This window comes from Homalodisca vitripennis, chromosome 1 (genome assembly GCF_021130785.1).
Source record: "Homalodisca vitripennis isolate AUS2020 chromosome 1, UT_GWSS_2.1, whole genome shotgun sequence".
NCBI lineage: Eukaryota > Metazoa > Arthropoda > Insecta > Hemiptera > Cicadellidae > Homalodisca > Homalodisca vitripennis.
The window spans coordinates 204,485,333-204,502,964 of NC_060207.1; the positions used below are offsets into that span (position 1 = coordinate 204,485,333).

Below are 17,632 nucleotides of genomic sequence, written 5' to 3' on the forward strand. Positions count from 1 at the left end.
AATCTATATTAATTAGATAGGCTTAATGCAAGGTAAACATTTGAATTCTGCATTTCAGACAAGTTGAGTTGATGCTTTACAAATACTTAATTTATTTTACGGGTCTTTTAGGAAAGTTCTGTCCACCTCATCCTTCCTGTAGTTATGGCAGTGTGTTTTTGTTGATTGAACATCTCCATATTCCAATGTCTGCTTCTATATTCAAGAGGTTGGACTAAAAGTTCACAATTATTAAGTTATAACCTAATGTGAATGTGATCCACCATGCTCTGCCGACAGGAGAGTGGGTACTGGCAGAAGGCAGGGGAGACGGCGGCCTCGCTTCGGTGGTCTGTCTATACACTGTTGGCCAAGTGCCGCGTGAAGGACCACATGATCCGCTGTCTTGCCGACCAACTGCGCACCTGCCCTTGGCTCGTACAGGACCTCTTCATACACCTCAGCGCAGACCCTCCCCACACCTTTGACTTCAACCGTACCTCCCTCTATGAGTACATTCATCACACACTCAGCCCGAAAACTTCTGGCATCGTTCAGGTAGTTACATCGAGTCCTAGAGTAACTTGGAGCTAGTCTTCCATAAGTAAGCACATGGGAAATATGCAATTTTAACATTTATGCTGATTTGGTTAGTCATTGGTACCAGAGTTTCATAAAGGACTTAATGGGTTTAAAAATGACATACACTTCCTTGAAATGGAAGTTCGGAGGTAGCTAAAAATTATCCAATTACAAATCAGGCAGATCCTTAAATAAAAGTCTTTTCTAACAAAAACCACATTTAAGACAAGGTATACATTTTTTCTCTTAACAAAATTTCATATTCTTAAATATTATGATTTACTTTGGAACTAAGGTATGATTTTCAACCGTACCTTCTGTCATAATTGAGAAAGATACGTCATTATTTTTTTCAGTTTGTGATGTTTCAGTGATCGTTCTAGAAAACTTCTTCACATACAGATGAATAATTATTGCTATGGAAAATATAATTTTGTTAAAGATCATTGTACATTTTGATGATTTTTCTTGCTTTAGATTTTATTAGAAAAAAAGGTCAGTCCAATGAGTGCTTGACGTAGAACTGTTCCAGGACTCTGATGACCCTGGCTACTCGAGTGTCAACCCTCTGATACTGCGGGTGGTTGAGGAGCAAGGTCCTCACAGTCTATTGGTGGCATGGACGAAGCCAACGTCAAACTTCATCGTAGAATTTAAGGTTTGTCAATTTTCTGTTTCATCTCTGTTGTAAGCTGAGTCTGTTGCATTAGGTGGTTTTAACAGTAATAATTTTGAAACCTTGATGTGGGCTATTATTTATTTAAGTAATCAAATAAATAATAACATGCTTGTAATAATAATAATGCTTGTACTTTGAGAACTGCTCATGCAGTTATCAAAGTACAAGCATGCTTTCAATAAATTCCTCTCAAATCACAATATGTAAACTTTCTAAAATTATTCATGTGTGAATAACTTTTATGTACGTTTCACTGAGTGAAACAAAGGCAATGCTCATGTTATTTAAGGAATGGATTTTGCAAATAAAAATTATGAAGGTAATCTTTTGTGTTGAATTTTGTAATCAGTTTTTCATTAGTTGGAAGTATTGTTTATAGCAGTTCATCAACTCATCACTGTGTTAGGTCCGATTCATGTTTGTACAATAGAAGAGTCTTCCAAATTTACCCAATGATAGCGGCTGACACGATTATCAGGTTTTCTGCATATTTTGTCCTTTCTGAAAAAAAAAAAACTTCACTACTCTTTAACTTTTTGTTAAAAAAATCAGTCTTTCTGATTTATTTATTCTTTTGCTGATGGGATAAATCCACTGTGTCTTAATCTGTCTAAAGTGAAAATTACTGACTACAGAATCTGAGCTGTGTGTTCCAGACGTTTATAAAATTCAATTATATTAATTGATTTAACATGGATTTGAATGTTTAAAGTTTGAAGTTGACATTGTTATGTAAATGTTGCTTCAAAAAAAGAAAATATTACTAGCAATGTATACATCAGTACCAGCACAGGGTAATGTGAAAAGGCTTGCTTCATTGCCGGTATCAGCATTTACCTGACTTCCGGGCAAATGTGAAATGATCTAAGTTTTACACTTGAGTCTAACATTTTTGTTTCATAGTGAAATATTGAAAAATTCTACGAATGTACATCACCATGTACAAACTTCGTCTTAACGTTTGCAGAAAATCAAAATTAAACCTGCAGGTGTTGCACGTACAATTTAAACATCTGAATGATTTTGAAATTACAAAGAAATAAAATAAAATAAATAGAGGCTCAAAAAAAAATTATTTTTATTAATTATAAAACGTTGTACTGGGTGGGGCAGAGTGGACTCCCTGATTTGATTGGTTAACTGTATAAAAACCATACAAGATTATTACAAAAGCTTTTTATTTCTGAAATCTACATACAATGCCATTTATTTTTTATTAAGTTTTAAAAATGGTATCGTCCAGGTGACGACCTTGACGAGCGATGCACATATTCAGCCGTTCAATGAAGTTTTCAAAAACTCTACGCAGCATATCTGGCGTTATTCCAGTGATAACATCAACAATTGCTTCCTTAAGGGCTTCCAAGGTCCTTGGTCGAACTTTGTAAACCTCAGATTTGAGGTAACCCCAAAGAAAATAATCGCATGGGCTTAGATCGGGGGAGCGAGGGGGCCATGAAACATCCCCTCGTAATGAGATCAAGCGGCCGGGAAACCGTTCTTGCAGAAGTTGGCGAGAGCGATGGGCGGTATGAGACGTGGCACCATCCTGTTGAAACCAAAAGGCTTCCATATTATTTTCCTCACCATACTCTTCAATTCTGGGGAAGAAAAAGTTCTCCAACATCTCACAATAGCGTACAGCGTTCACAGTAACGGTTGCACCTTCCGATTAAAAAAAGTAGGGGCCAATTATGCCTATGGAGGACACAGCATACCACACAGTCACTTTTGGTGAATGAAGAGGTTTTTGATGAAGATTTCGTGGGTTTTCAGCTGCCCAGTAACGAAAGTTTTGCTTGTTTACTGAGCCCGAGAGGTGAAAATATGCCTCATCACTAGACCACTGAATAGTGCCGGGTTGTAAAGAAGCCAGTATTGCATTGCAAGCATCTGTACGTTTAACAAAATCTGCTGGCATCAATTCTTGAACAACCATCATCTTATACGGGTGTAAATGAAGGTCTGAGTGTAAAATTCGCCTCACCGTTGTGGCCGATATTCCAAGAGCAGCAGCATGTTTCCGCGCAGAGCGCGATGGAGATTGTTCAATAGACGCTCTCTCACCGCCATTACGTTCTCTGGTGTCCTCACACTCTTTGGTTGTCCGACTGGTTTTCTAGGCAGTGCAGATCCTGTCGCCCGTACTCTTGTATTCCATTTCCTTATGGTTTTAGCATCAGGAACACTATCATGACGATTCAAACCAAACCGTCTACGAAATGCACGCTGGGTCGCCACCACCACACTATCCATATTTTTAAAGAACGTTTCGACTACAAAACCACGATGCTCGCCAGTCCACGGCATGGTGACTACTAAAAATGGCGTCTTTCCCCCCACCAAATGAAACCACTCGCGACTCCACTAACTCGCGCGCGCACGCTCTTCGGTGACTGATTGAAACTAGGGAGTCCACTCTGCCCCACCCTGTATATACAAAATCACTCATAATGTATGATCAAATTAAAAATTGTAATAATAGAATTAAAACTCCATGAGCATTGTTTCTGGTTTGGATTTTATTTGGTATGAGCAGGTTTTTTTTTTACTAAACCTGAAGAATATAATAATGTTAAAAAAATGAAATAAACTTACCCAAGTAATAAAATATGAAAATAATAATAAATATGAATGCCAAATTTAATAAAACTTCTTAAATCGCTTGGTCATGATTGATGTCAAACACATGCACACACCAAAAATAGACAAATAATTTTATAAAACCATTATTTTGTAAAATTAAGTTATATATGTTGGGAAATGGTGTTTGGATTATCTATAACCCACAGCCATACACTCTATGTATCAAGCTTCCACTATTTGGAAAATTAGAAGTTAATTCTTGTCAAGCCAGTTACGTATAATATGAAAAACAAAAACATGTAATAAGTAATGGTTTATGTAAAGTAAGTCTAACTACAAGTGAAACTGTTCTCAGATAGTGGTGGAAGGTCAGCTTTCTGAGAGGATCTACTCAGCTGCCCGATCCTCCACTGTTCTTCACCCTGTGGACCTCCGCTTGCCTGTGATTCTGACAATCTACGCTCTCCAAGGGTCCGGCGAAGTAGTCCAAAAACACTCAATCAGATACTCTCCCCAGTGACACCAATGGTGCCTTATCTAAGACAATCAAACAAAGTGTGTAACAGCCCCCTCCCTAGTCCGCCCATGTGTCTCTAGTCGTTTAATTTTTACCAATGTATTACTAACAGTTAAGTTTTTATGTCATGTCCATGTTTATGTTGTACATATGTATATAAAAACATCCGTACAAATGTGTATAACTATTTTCTTAACCATTGTTTACCACATTATGAGTTCTAATAAATTGTTATCATTAAGAACAGTTCTTTATTTTACACCCTTGAAGAATTTATTATAGAATTGTATTTACCTAATCCTTTTACCCATACATCAGTGCCTGAAAGTAAAAGAATATATGTTGTACACTATCACTATATCTGGAAATAATAGGATTTACAATGAAAACACATCTTTTTATAAAACTTATTTACTAAAAAGTTTGTAAAATTGATAGCACACATTGTTTATTATTACACACCTATATTAAAAGAAGTTATTGAAAATATCTTACAAAGTATTACTCAACTAAGGATTGCTCAGCTGTATAAAACTAAGTTATTAACTTAAGTAATTTTTACAAAATATATTTCTGACTTTAACACAAATTTAAACGTTTATACTGGAGAGATACATAATTTCACACAAAATATTGAATATCCTTCTGGGAATACTAAAGTTTAGAAATTATTGTTTAATATTTCAAAATTTTTTTTGTAAATTTGCATAAGCATAAAGAAATCTTTTTGGGGCAGATAAAAAATTCTTTGGAAAAATAGCATACATTTTATTAAAAAAGTATTCTATTAATTTTGTGACTGAATTAATAAAATATATCATACCTACTGGAAGTGGAATTCCTATTTAAAATCAAGTATTATTATTTTGGGATATATTTTGATATCAGTACCTAGTAGTTAAATGAAGAATCTTATTACAATAGTTAAGTAATTATTTTGTTTACTTATCCTAACTTGGCATGTCAGTCTAAGCAGGAATTGTACAAATTGCCGCATGTATTGTCAGCAATTACAACTATTATATCACAAGTCTGTCCTGATCATAGGTGTAGTCTAAAAACATATTTACAATTTACTCTTGATTGTTCAACTATCTGATTATAACACAAGGCATACAAGTTTCTTTGTTGACGATAAAAGATGGATGACACCTTGAGCAGGGATCTTCAGATTTCTCGTTCCGGAACCACATTGGGGGTGACTTTTGGTAGGAATGGAGCGGTATTGTCACTACTATGGGAGCAGCATCTGCTTTTGAGAAATCATTTCCATCTTCATTAGGAATGAAAAAAGTTCTTCTGGGATCTTGAAGATGGAGCTCAATCTTGTTGCTTTCACTATCATCAGAGTCATCCATAGGAGGCATCAGATCAAAGTTTGGAAAACTGACGGTGAGTTGGTCATCCGGCGGTAAAAGATTATGTAGTTTGTCAACTTGTTTTCTGTCCTTATCTCTCTTCTGTTCTTCAGGCGTGAGAACAAAACGGTTGACGAAGACATGTTCAGGCTGCTCTCCCAAATTGTTTTCGGGAATTATCTTGCCATCAGATGGAACAAATCTGTTGATAAAAGTGTGATATTGTGGCTCAGGTTCTTCATTTTTGTCTGTATTTTCTTCAATCTCCTTTGGTGCATCTTCATAAGGGTTAAATCTTTTGATGAATGTATTATACCTATCTTCAGGTAAGCTACCGTTACTTGTTTGTTCTATCTCAGCTTTAACATCAGTTTCTGGTAAACTTCCATCAAACTCCAGATTAGGCGATTGAGTAGTAGACTGCCTGCTGCTGAAAGCATTTTCTTGAGAAGCTACCACCAGGTCTGACTGGTGTTGATCAGATGGAGGCAAAAATTCAAGGTTTGGCTCAGAGGGTTCAAATTCTGGTTTAAATGAATTTCTCGTGGGTTGTTTCTTAAACGCACTCGGCTGGAAAGCATTTGAGGTGTCGCTGAACTGTTTTGATGTAAAACTGACTGGACTTTTTGTAGTTGCAAATAGATTTATTCTCTCTATTATGTTACTCTGTGGAGTAGGTGATGCAAATGAGACTGGTTTTGGAGGTTCTTGTCTAGGAAATGAATTGCTGGCAAAATTAGGTCTGAAACTTCGTGAAGGAGGAGTAGTAGGCTGGAATTTTTGGCTATTGAAAGAAAATCCCTGCTCAGAAGGAGAAAATTTTAGACTCTTCAGACCTCCAGGCAAGACGGAGCCGGCCAGAGGCAGTGAGGAAAGGTCTTCAGGGGGTCTTCGTGTACTTGTTGGGATGACTGTTGTGGAACGAGGATTGGCTTGTGATATACTTATTCCAGCATTTCCAATTGAAGATTCACCTTCTCTTTTGAAGGTGTTTTGGAACACTCTGTTCACTTGTCTGTTCTCATTTGGTGTCTGAGACTTGACTTGTCTTGCAGAATTCTCTCTTGGCGATGGGCCAAGATTCTGAAGTGCTTCTGGGTTATGCAATGTCTTCACCTTTTTTTCTGCAACAGAAAAATTAATGTCTAAAGATTTAACAAAATTTGAAAAATGTTTGGTTTTTACAAAATCCTTTTAATAGATAACAGTGTTAAATATAAAAAAAAAACATATTTGTGGACAATTATTTATAAAACTAGTGTTATTACAATAGCTGTATAGGCAGCTGCACTAGTGGCCATCTTGATTTTAGAACAATTTTAAACACTTTTATGCATTTGCCTTTGGTCATAGTATTGTGCAAGATATATTTTTTTAAAGATCTACTTAACAAATATTAATGAGGAGACAGAACGTAAAATAGGCTAAAGAAAAATTAAATTTTATTTTTTGCTGTTATTATTTTCTACAGTTATTTATAATTAAAAACAAATTTGAATTAAATCAGGTGTTTAGAACAAATTCTCCATCCATTTTTGTGAACCAATATCATACTGTTTTCAGCTTTAATAACTGACCATGACATTTTTTGGTACATATCACTTTGCTGATCAAGGGTATAGAGCAAGGCAATACGTAGTTAATACATAGTCTATACATAGTTAATATAGATCCAAACAAGTTTTGGTGTTTCTTGTTAAGTGTATGCTTTTTAAATTTAAATTATAAGATACCAAAGTTTTATTTTGTTCTTGTATATCTAATAAAAATAACAAAATAAAGTGGAGTCAGAATGCCCAATGTTTCTTATGTAAAATTTTCAATTTTGATGTACCTTTTCTCAGAAAAAAAAACATTTAGGTATTGAAACTTTTACTAACTTCCTACAATACTTTTGCTGTAAAATTGTATAACATTTGATATCAAAATTATTTGTAGTTTATTTTTTGTGATTTATTTAAAAACTTTCAAAATATTAAAAAAAAACTAATATTTATAATTTTGTAATTGCTTTTTTGGTGATAAGGTTTAATTGAAATGTTATCTTATTTTGTATTTAGGTCAATTTTATTTTTTTTTAATGTCAGCCCAATAGCATTAGTGGATCCTGAGAAAAAGGTACATGATAAAAATGTGAATTTGCGGGAAATCACAGTTAAACTTTGTTTTGCAGTAGATTATTTTAACGTATATGTTATTTGATCTCTAATAGTGTCCAGAGTAGGAAGAGTTGTTTGGGTCCTCTTGTTCATTATACAGCTCAGAAAGGATATTACATAGGAATAAGGGAGACAAGGGCTGTTACTAGTTAAGAGGTAGTAGTAGGGCTGGAATTCTTGATAAAACAAGATAGGAAGGGGTCTAGAGGGGTGGTTTCATCCATGTTTTTAGGTCAGGTTTGATTATTTCGGTATCAATATGAAGATGCCAATACAGCTCTTGTCCTCTATTGAAATTCTTAATTTTGTGTCCTCTCCAAGAAGCTGAGAAGAATAAAAAGTTTGAGATATCATTGTAACCATTTGAAACCTCTAAGATACTTAGAGTATCATGTTTAGGATCATCCCTATGGCACCTTTTCAAAACTTTGCTCAAATCTGTCTCATATCTGACCAGAACATTTTGGTATTATTATAAAACTTTGGCGTAAGCACCTCGGTACATCATATCTGTTTAAGTTTTTCTCACCTTTGGATAATACTGAGTCATCATTGACGAAAGGTTTGTCTCGCTGGCCAATCAGTAGGTTGGCTCCATAATGCTGTTCAGAGCGACTACAGTTCACCTGGTACCAGTGGGCACAGATCAGCATACGCTGCTGGAACAGGGTAGTGTTTGGACATCGGTAGCTGAACTGGTTCCCTCCCTCCGTGCACATGTGATAGACCTAGAACATTGTATAAAAGTGAATTACATGTAGTTAATGGCAGAACGCGTTTGTTTGTGGTTGTTTTAACGTAGAATGTGTACTTCCCATAGTTTATTAAAACCCTGACTGATTTTAGTTTGAGCTTGACTCTTCAAAGCTGTGTATTTTATCTTGTACCTAAGTAAGTACTATATAAGCATATTACTAAAATATTCTGGTGGGCAGGATTTCATTTCTGTTCGAGATTAATTAGAGATGCTCTTTGTGTCATTTGTTGTTACTGCATTGACAGAGGGGTTCAATACTATTTTAGTTAAATTATCAAGTATATAAATCTATTAGTAAAATATTGTGAATTAAGGTGAAATAGTTTTACAAACAACATTTACATAGGTATAGACTAAAGTAAATAGTAATATTTTTTAAATGTCTAGTAGCTTTACATATGGAGGATTCCAAATAAATATGTCAAAAAGGATAAATAATTAAAAAAATTTAACTCTTCCTTAAATTTAAGGTCCAATAAAAATGTAGGATACAAAAACCACATAAAAACGATATTTATACATTGAAGAACAGTTTGGCACTAGGGAAAGACATGATTCCTCTGTGTGCTCCTACGAAATTTCACGTAGTTTTGAAGCAGGCTACATTGGGGAATAAAGTAGATAGTTTCTAATGTTATCCAACAGTTAGTGAACGTATTATGTTTACAAAAGGTCAGGTATACAGGCCGATGTCTTAGCGGGATACAGTTACATAACCAAACATGCTACAGCATTCGTCAAAAGAAAAGTACTTCAAAAAAATCCCGTGATTATATTATCCAAATATAATAAAGATGTATTTAAATAAATAATAATAAAGTTAAATTGTCAAAAAGTTAGCGGCCTCTGTTAGAGAAGCCATATTAGTTGTTGATTGGTTAAGCTTCAGCCAATCACGATCAAGTTTCGCCCCTCCAACTCACCTACACAGACGGATTTGTATTATTGACACTTCCAGTTTAACACAATGTTGATTGGAGATGTCTCTCCATAGACCGAAACATTTTAAAAATTTAATTGTGTTAAAAATGTCTTGGCGGGGTGTGAAAAGAAACACTTGGACATTAGGTATGTATAACGACTTGGATTGTAGATATTAATATTACAGAGTGAACTATTAAATATTATCTGGTTTGTATAAAATAAAAAATCACAGTTCTAAATAAAAATAATGGATTTATTTTAAACTGGCAAATTAATAAGTTCAACGTTTCAGAATTTTCATCACTCTATTTTCCACAAAGAATTAACAAACCGTTTAGTAAATTTAAAAGTTCCTTTGACAAGAAATAAAAATATTAATCAAATAACTAAAAAGCAGAGCTCTCTTCTCAAATAAAATAATAAAGTTTTAAAATAAAAATCTAATACCACCTGGGAATAACTAAAATAAAAATGTTCACTTCTAAGTTCACTCACAATTCAAAAAATAAAAATTTAAACTTCTCTTTACACTAGTTGAACTTAAGTTTCTGCAATTTAGATTACAACTCTCTCAAACAATTATTAATGTTCAATTAATTTCCAATTAATAATTCACAATAAAACAGTTCCAGTTAAATATTAATAAATTTTATAAATTTCCAACTTTCAATTAAAGTTATTAACAAAGTTCAAAATCCCTCGCGGAAAAATATTTAAGAAATATTTATACGACGCACTGTAATTAACTTAACTCACGAAAATGAGCAAAAGAAGAGCAAAAATTATGAGCGGAGCGGGCGCTTAAATACTTCCCTTTCCAATCAACTTTGCAGGACATCCGCGGTGTTCTCTCATTGGTCCAGCTGTATCAAACAAGGAGAACAATAGTCATAACAAGACAAGTTCTAATAAATTTAAGGCAGTCAACCTGCCTTAATAACAATTTAAAACTACCAGTACTAACTTGCTAAAGGATTACATGTTCTTTTTTACCCTGACTTTTCACAATCTAATCTAAAATTAAATCCCAATATTTCGATCCCAACATTTTCATTTAATTTAAGTTTTAATTAAAAAAAAAATCAATGTAGCTTTAAAACGCTACAGTATGGCACCAACCATTTAATCCTAAGATGTACAGTTAAAATGTGAGAGGAATGTTTTTTGGAAGCTGATAATGTAGAATGCGATAGTGTAGACCCAAATAGCAGGCATTCAAGTATAAAACTTTCAACATTTTTAGAATTATTGTGTACTGTTCAAATCAGAGAAATGTTTTTGACAAAGTACTTAAATCTTCAAAATGTCCTGGTCTAAATGGGAATTGAATCTGTAACCTCTTAATTATAAAGGTATTAAATATGAGGTAAACGTTGTGGTCGTTTCCGCTGTCAACTTATATACTCTAAAATTTGAACAAAATCAGTAATCTATTCAACCGATTGTAATGAAAATACATGGACATTCTTACGGTCTCTGGTTTATTTTTATTTCGACAATCCCTATGGGCTATTGTCCACTGGTGTATAAAAAAGTGAAAATCCCATCTTGGTCTGCGAAATATTAATTGAAAGAGCCTGTTAAATGTAATCAACTGTTCTGTGCAAACATTGTTCTATGACAGCATAACCATAGTAGGTTTTCATTAATTTAACTACCATTTTCGATTTGTTTACATGTACATAGTGTGTATAAGAGATAGTAACAATACTTATTATTTCATCCTTTTCTGCAATTGCTATTAAGTACTGAGTAATAAAATATCCAGTTAAGAAGATTCAAAGTTTTAGTACAAATGTACTTTGCAAATTTTAGCAAACATTAAGTACGCAGTGCTTAGTCAGTACTGTAACGCAGATGTAAAAGACAAAGATACAACCTAACCTTTACTATAAATTTAAAGACTGTTATAAAACCCATTTTATTGTATTTAGAAAGAAGTAAGTTTCTTATAACTGTTTTGTATACCTCTTTTCTTGATCGCGAAACAAGAAAAAATGAACTATGGAACAAAATATAGCAAGATAGTAGTACTTTTCAATATCCATAAATGTACACTTTTTGACAGATTTTCTTGATCGTAGCAACAAAGAAAACTCAACATTGGCGTTAGAATTATAATTCACTCGAACTAGAATTGCTCATGTGCAAAGCCTGCGATATTGTGTGCGAAGCCGCGGGTAATTAAAATTACAAAGCAATGCACCAGACACTAAATTTGAAATTTTTAAAGGACATATAAATCATCGAGGGACATTGCAACCGTTTTTAAATCCAAAAGAATTTCGACTTTTGGGGTTCTTCTCATTGGTCTAAAATTGTTCCAATGTTACTGAAATCGTTGGAACTATTCAATGAAATACATGGAATGTTGTATGCAATGCGTTCCAGGGGAGTTGCGGGCGAAACCGCAAAGAAATGTTAGGGCAATAATATATTAGGGCATGTGAAATAAAAATAAGCATTAGTGATCAGCCTTTTGGAATTTCATATTTTACTGATCGGAATTGTCTCAAGGGATGTTTTTCGTTTGACCGAAGCATAACTGTCTGTGTCTGCTCGTTCTTTTTACGAGATAAAACAATCCGGAAAGCGAAAAACCGGTGTTGAATTAATGAAAAAGACCCGTAGAACGTACAAATTGAGTGGAAAAAATCCGAATGTTCAAAACACACACACACACACACACACACACACACACACACACACACACACACACACACACACACACACACACATGGTAACGCACATACGTGATCAATAACAGTTGTTCAAACATTATTTAGCAGATAAAATCAAATGTTTTGGTATTGCCTTTGATTAAAAAGCACATTGCGTTCTGATGTAAAAAAGTTATGAGTTTATTAGTTCTGACTTGGCTGTAGGAAAAGCGACAGAAAGAAAATTGCACCGAAAGTTGGTGACGCTAATGAACTTGTTGATTCAGGGAACTAAGCATGAACTTCTCATGATTGGTGCAGAGCTCTTTGGATGAATCCGATGTAAAAGCCATTGATAAATTAAGGACTTGGTTAATTTTGTTTGATTTTCTCTTTGAACTGATTTTCTCTTTGAGCTGATTTTCTCTTTATCGGAAATACAAATATCTATAAACCCTTTATTGGACTGATTATATTTCTAGTTAATAATAACGTATTTCCAATCCATAAAATTATATTTAAACTACTTCCTTTTGATTGTACTGAATTATATTGCTTCTATTACATGGATGTTTGATTTTTTGTTTTTAAATTTATTACGGACTTAATACATAAAAAGTAATATTATCCAGAAAGAATATTAATATTCTTTTTATTTCATGGTGAACGGAGCAGATTAAATCTGTGCTTTTATGTGTGTAATTTGATAAAAACTTCACTTTTCTAACAATTAAAACAAGAAATTAGCCAGTAGAATCGCAATTAACGTCAAAATTATTATTCACGCATTGACAAGACTTGACAAATTGACAGTTGGCACACCTGTCGGTTAGAGGGGGATTGGTATTTGGAACACTGTAAAACGAAGGCGAGCGCTCTTCTGTCTTATCGTGTTTTGGCAGGTACACGTCCTTAAGAAGAGAATTCAAGGTTGCAAATTTTTACCCCCTTCAGACAATTTTGAATGTTTATTAAAATAGCATATCTAACCTTGTTTGAATTAGGCCTACAATAAATATGTTGAAAGAAAAAGAATGTAAAAATTTTAATTATTATTTTTGCTAACATAAAATTAATCATATTACTTGTTACTTTTAATATTTTCAGGACCATTTTTGTTCGAAAAAAATTATTTTTGATATTCGTAATAATGAGAAAATACTATAAATAACCGTATTTTCTATTAAATGTTAATTATATTTTGAAAAGGTATGGTTTTTAGAAAAAATAGTTGTTAGTCTTCGTCAGAGTCTTGTGTTAAGTTCCTATGTTGCCAAATTTGTGCAAACACTTCGAGTGTAGATTATTACTACGTGAAGTTGAATCACGACACTTTTTTAATGGTCTAAATCTCTACCCTGAATTAGTTGATCGCATTAGTTTGGAATACTTCCAATTAACGGTAAAAAAATGCCCGAACGAGAATCCTTAGGCTTCGAGATTGTGAAATACCCGTCTGTTTCTTACAAATGACCTTTTTTGAAATTATTAACAATTACAGTCTTTTATGAAAGAGCTCTGCCATCTTCTTGGTACAACATCTCTTGTACCAAAGTTCAAACATTAATGCATTAATTTATGAATTTGAATAAGTGGCAGACTGCGTTATTGATTTAGAATCAGGAGACATCAACGTTGAGGAATTAAAACTGTCATCTTCATCGAATATATAATAAATATAAATGTATCTGCCCCTTTTTAAACAAACGCCATAGGTAAATAAAAATGACGAAGTTGCCATTATGGCTGTTTTTCGTAAAATCGTTAGCCATAGATGAGAACAGTGGGTATTCAGCTGATTAAAATAAAACTTTATAAACAACTGTTTTAATTTATATCCGTTTCATAGATCTGAGACCAATAATAGAGTAGCTGTAATCAATTAAATGTGAGATATGACTTTGTGGACACACTGTATATAGGTATTAATATAAGGTTTTAGTTTATGTTTTAAGGTTTATACGTTTACAATGTGGGCCTATATTCATTAAAACACTATTCTCTCATTTGGTTTCCTCAGGGTTCTTATATATCAGGGTTGGGTACGGCGCTTATCGCAAGATAACCAGATCAAGCAACGCCGAGCGTGGCTGCTGCTTGGACAGGTGACCGCTGAGCGATCCTGTCCTTGCAAGCGGCCCGCCTGCCCGGCCATTGGTGGTGGTTCGGAAGTCACCTTTAAGCCGTTGGTCCCCAGGTTAAGTGTTAGAGAGGGCTTCTTAGCCCTAACTTCGCCTGGTAAAATAAGACATTCTTTACTTTTTTTTTTTATATATCTTTCTATCATCGTCCTACCGTTCCTGTGGCCATGAGTATTGTGTCAAGCCTGGTGACAAACTGTGTTGTGTTATGTTTCTCTCCGTCATAGGTCACTCATGGACAGCGTTAATATCATAGGTTTGAGTTGAGTACATGAACCGACTCCCTGGTTATCAGATGAGCTACGTCCCGCACTGTGTTGTGTTCTGTTTCTCTCCGTCTTAGGTCACTTATGGATAGTGTTAATACCATAGGTTTGAGTACATGAACCGACTCCCTGGTTATCAGATGAGCTTACGTCCCGCACTGTGTTGTGTTCTGTTTCTCTCCGTCTTAGGTCACTTATGGATAGTGTTAATATCATAGGTTTGAGTACATGAACCGACTCCCTGGTTATTAGATGAGCTTACGTCCCCGCACTGTGTTGTGTTCTGTTTCTCTCCGTCTTAGGTCACTTATGGATAGTGTTAATATCATAGGTTTGAGTACATGAACCGACTCCCTGGTTATCAGATGAGCTTACGTCCCGCACTGTGTTGTGTTCTGTTTCTCTCCGTCTTAGGTCACTTATGGATAGTGTTAATATCATAGGTTTGAGTACATGAACCGACTCCCTGGTTATCAGATGAGCTTACGTCCCGCACTGTGTTGTGTTCTGTTTCTCTCCGTCTTAGGTCACTTATGGATAGTGTTAATATCATAGGTTTGAGTACATGAACCGACTCCCTGGTTATCAGATGAGCTACGTCCCGCACTGTGTTGTGTTCTGTTTCTCTCCGTCATAGGTCACTTATGGACATTGTTGATATCACAAGTTTGAATACATCATCCGACTCTCCTGGTTATCAGCTGAACTACGTCTGTATATTGTGAAGCCTATCTTGTATACTGACAGTCCGTCTCCTTTCCTATTGGAACTGGTAGCAAACCTTCATTCAGCGAGATAAATTCATGTACTGTTTTCGTGGCGTAGTTTCTCTCCCATGTGTAAAGTACGTTGATCCCCCCTTGCCATAATTTACTCATCTCGTTTCTATTCCAGCTGAAACATTGTTGATTCTTTTCGGTCGGAACTCAAAATACCGCAGAGCGTATTTATGATTCCCTGTTCATACCTGCAATCTTTGAATCAGCAATATTTCAGCAACATCGATTTGGTACTCTAGTCACGTTACTATCTTCCTGCCTATCTGGAACAACAGAGGACTGTACAAACGAGAACTAAAGCTCACTCATCAAATGACAAGAGAGCCCAGTGCTTCACTGTAGCCACAATTGCAACCGACTGCAATTTCAATTCAGATCCCAATCAGTGCAGATTGAATACGGATCAGTTTTGCAGCGAGCACAGAAGTGAAATGATCGACAGCGCGTTATAGAGATGACAGATGCGGCGGGATCACCTTTGAACTATCATGCCTCTGGAGTGGGGCTTGACCGATAATTACGCTACCTACCATTGCACCATGCATCACCAATTGTTGCGTTATCCTTTCAAATAGCCAGATATCTGATCTGGTAACACTCTTCGTTTAATTCCCGCCAATAAACCGGCAACTGCACATAATCGGAACAAAAACACTCGTAACTACTACAGTACGGTACCAGTTAGCTGATAGGAACAGTTTAATTTTCACGAAGCGCTTTTTGAGATACCTTCTATTACGTTACGTAATAGATGTTTTACGTAATTAATAAAGTACTTCACACCATTAGTTCTATACCATTTCAACAAGGTTTTAGAAACAAAACCTACATTTTTATCTATACACTAGCAGTTGCCCACCGCTTCGCATGCAATTTACTGTTGAAAAAAAATTACACTATATTCACGTATTCTTTTTCTGTCACATTATAAACACTCCTGAGATAACTGATAGCCGTTCCTTCGTGAGCCGTTCCTTTTGGGCGAATTATGAAGGTGTGTACCATATTTCCTGCCTCTATCTTTCGCGGTTTTTGCTGGGTGTTGATAAGTTAATTCAGTTCAATTAATTTATATGGATGAATCTCGATGAACTAATTTGATTATAAAGAATCAAATTCAGTCTGTTAAAATTAATTTTTTGTTTAAGATATTTCCAGTATTATTGTGGAGTTTGCCTTGTGCTATGATCAAGACAATTTATCAACGAAAACCAAATTCGATCAAAAAGCGTCTTCTTTCGGCTTTTTCATTTACCTTCGATCTAACCAAATCGATAACCTTATGTGCAAACATTCACGGCTTTGTACAATGAAGTGATTTTTATAACAGCTTTTAATCATATTTTCATTGCATTAGATAGTTTATTGATGATTCATGCAATCTAAATTTAAAATTAGGTAATAACTTTGTCTATGCAGTCTGCATAACACTAATGATCAAGCACTTTACAGTAACAAGTTTCTAAATTTTTAAATGTAAAAAATGTTTCTGCCTCTTTGATGAACTCCAGCTGAAAGTATTAACAGCTGTTAAGTATCAGTTCACTTTGTATTACGTGACGTAGCGAAGTCTGCCGAATCGAAGTCGAAAATTCCAAAATCAACAACAATTTAGAAATAAAATATTGATTAAATAAAAATTTAAATTGGACTGAATTGAAAATCTAAACCATTTTCGAATCCACTTGAAGACACACAACAAACTTTATTAAAATCGGTCTAGCCGTTTAGGAGGAATTCAGTGACATACACACGCACACAAGAAATATAAATATACAATATATATATATATATATATAATATATATATATATATATATATATATATATATATAAATTTTGAGATTAAGTTTTAGAAAATAACAATCTGATCTAGACAATTGTTTGCATGCTGAACAATCGGCTTTTAATAATAACTATTCAGTAGACTGTCAAAATGGAAAAATAACTTTATCACTCCCGATAAAATCTTAGTAAGAAATGTAGGCAATTTTGCAATCAAGTCCGAAAATAAAAACTGCTATAAAAAGTACAGATACAGAATTTTGTACACAACGTACATGACCTATAGAATAAGTGACATGTATTTTTATTGATTATAAGTTAATAGAATTACATTTTAAACGAAATATAATGCAAGAAAATTTCATGGTTTTAAATAAAACGTTTCTTACGAAAATCAATTGTTCTATAAGTAAAAATATGTACTTTTTCAGATAATAATTTGCTCTAAAAATCATTTTTCA

The 17,632-nt window shown here is 34.4% G+C and overlaps 2 protein-coding genes across 2 annotated transcripts in view; one reads left to right on the forward strand and one right to left on the reverse strand.

Moving 5' to 3' along the window:
* The window catches only part of LOC124354653 (trichohyalin), a 177,044-nt gene extending 172,457 nt beyond the window's left edge, over positions 1–4,587 (forward strand). The window contains exons 24-26 of the mRNA XM_046805281.1: positions 280–537; positions 1,094–1,219; positions 4,182–4,587. Of these exons, the coding sequence (XP_046661237.1) occupies positions 280–537; positions 1,094–1,219; positions 4,182–4,346 (549 nt within the window). The 3' untranslated portion in view covers positions 4,347–4,587. The remainder of the gene's footprint in view (positions 1–279; positions 538–1,093; positions 1,220–4,181) is intronic.
* A 151-nt stretch (positions 4,588–4,738) lies between these two features.
* Positions 4,739–17,632, reverse strand: part of LOC124353031 — a 122,332-nt gene continuing 109,438 nt past the window's right edge. Inside the window, exons 4-5 of the mRNA XM_046802825.1 lie at positions 8,390–8,588; positions 4,739–6,825 (exon numbers count right to left, since the gene is read on the reverse strand). Of these exons, the coding sequence (XP_046658781.1) occupies positions 5,435–6,825; positions 8,390–8,588 (1,590 nt within the window). The 3' untranslated portion in view covers positions 4,739–5,434. The remainder of the gene's footprint in view (positions 6,826–8,389; positions 8,589–17,632) is intronic.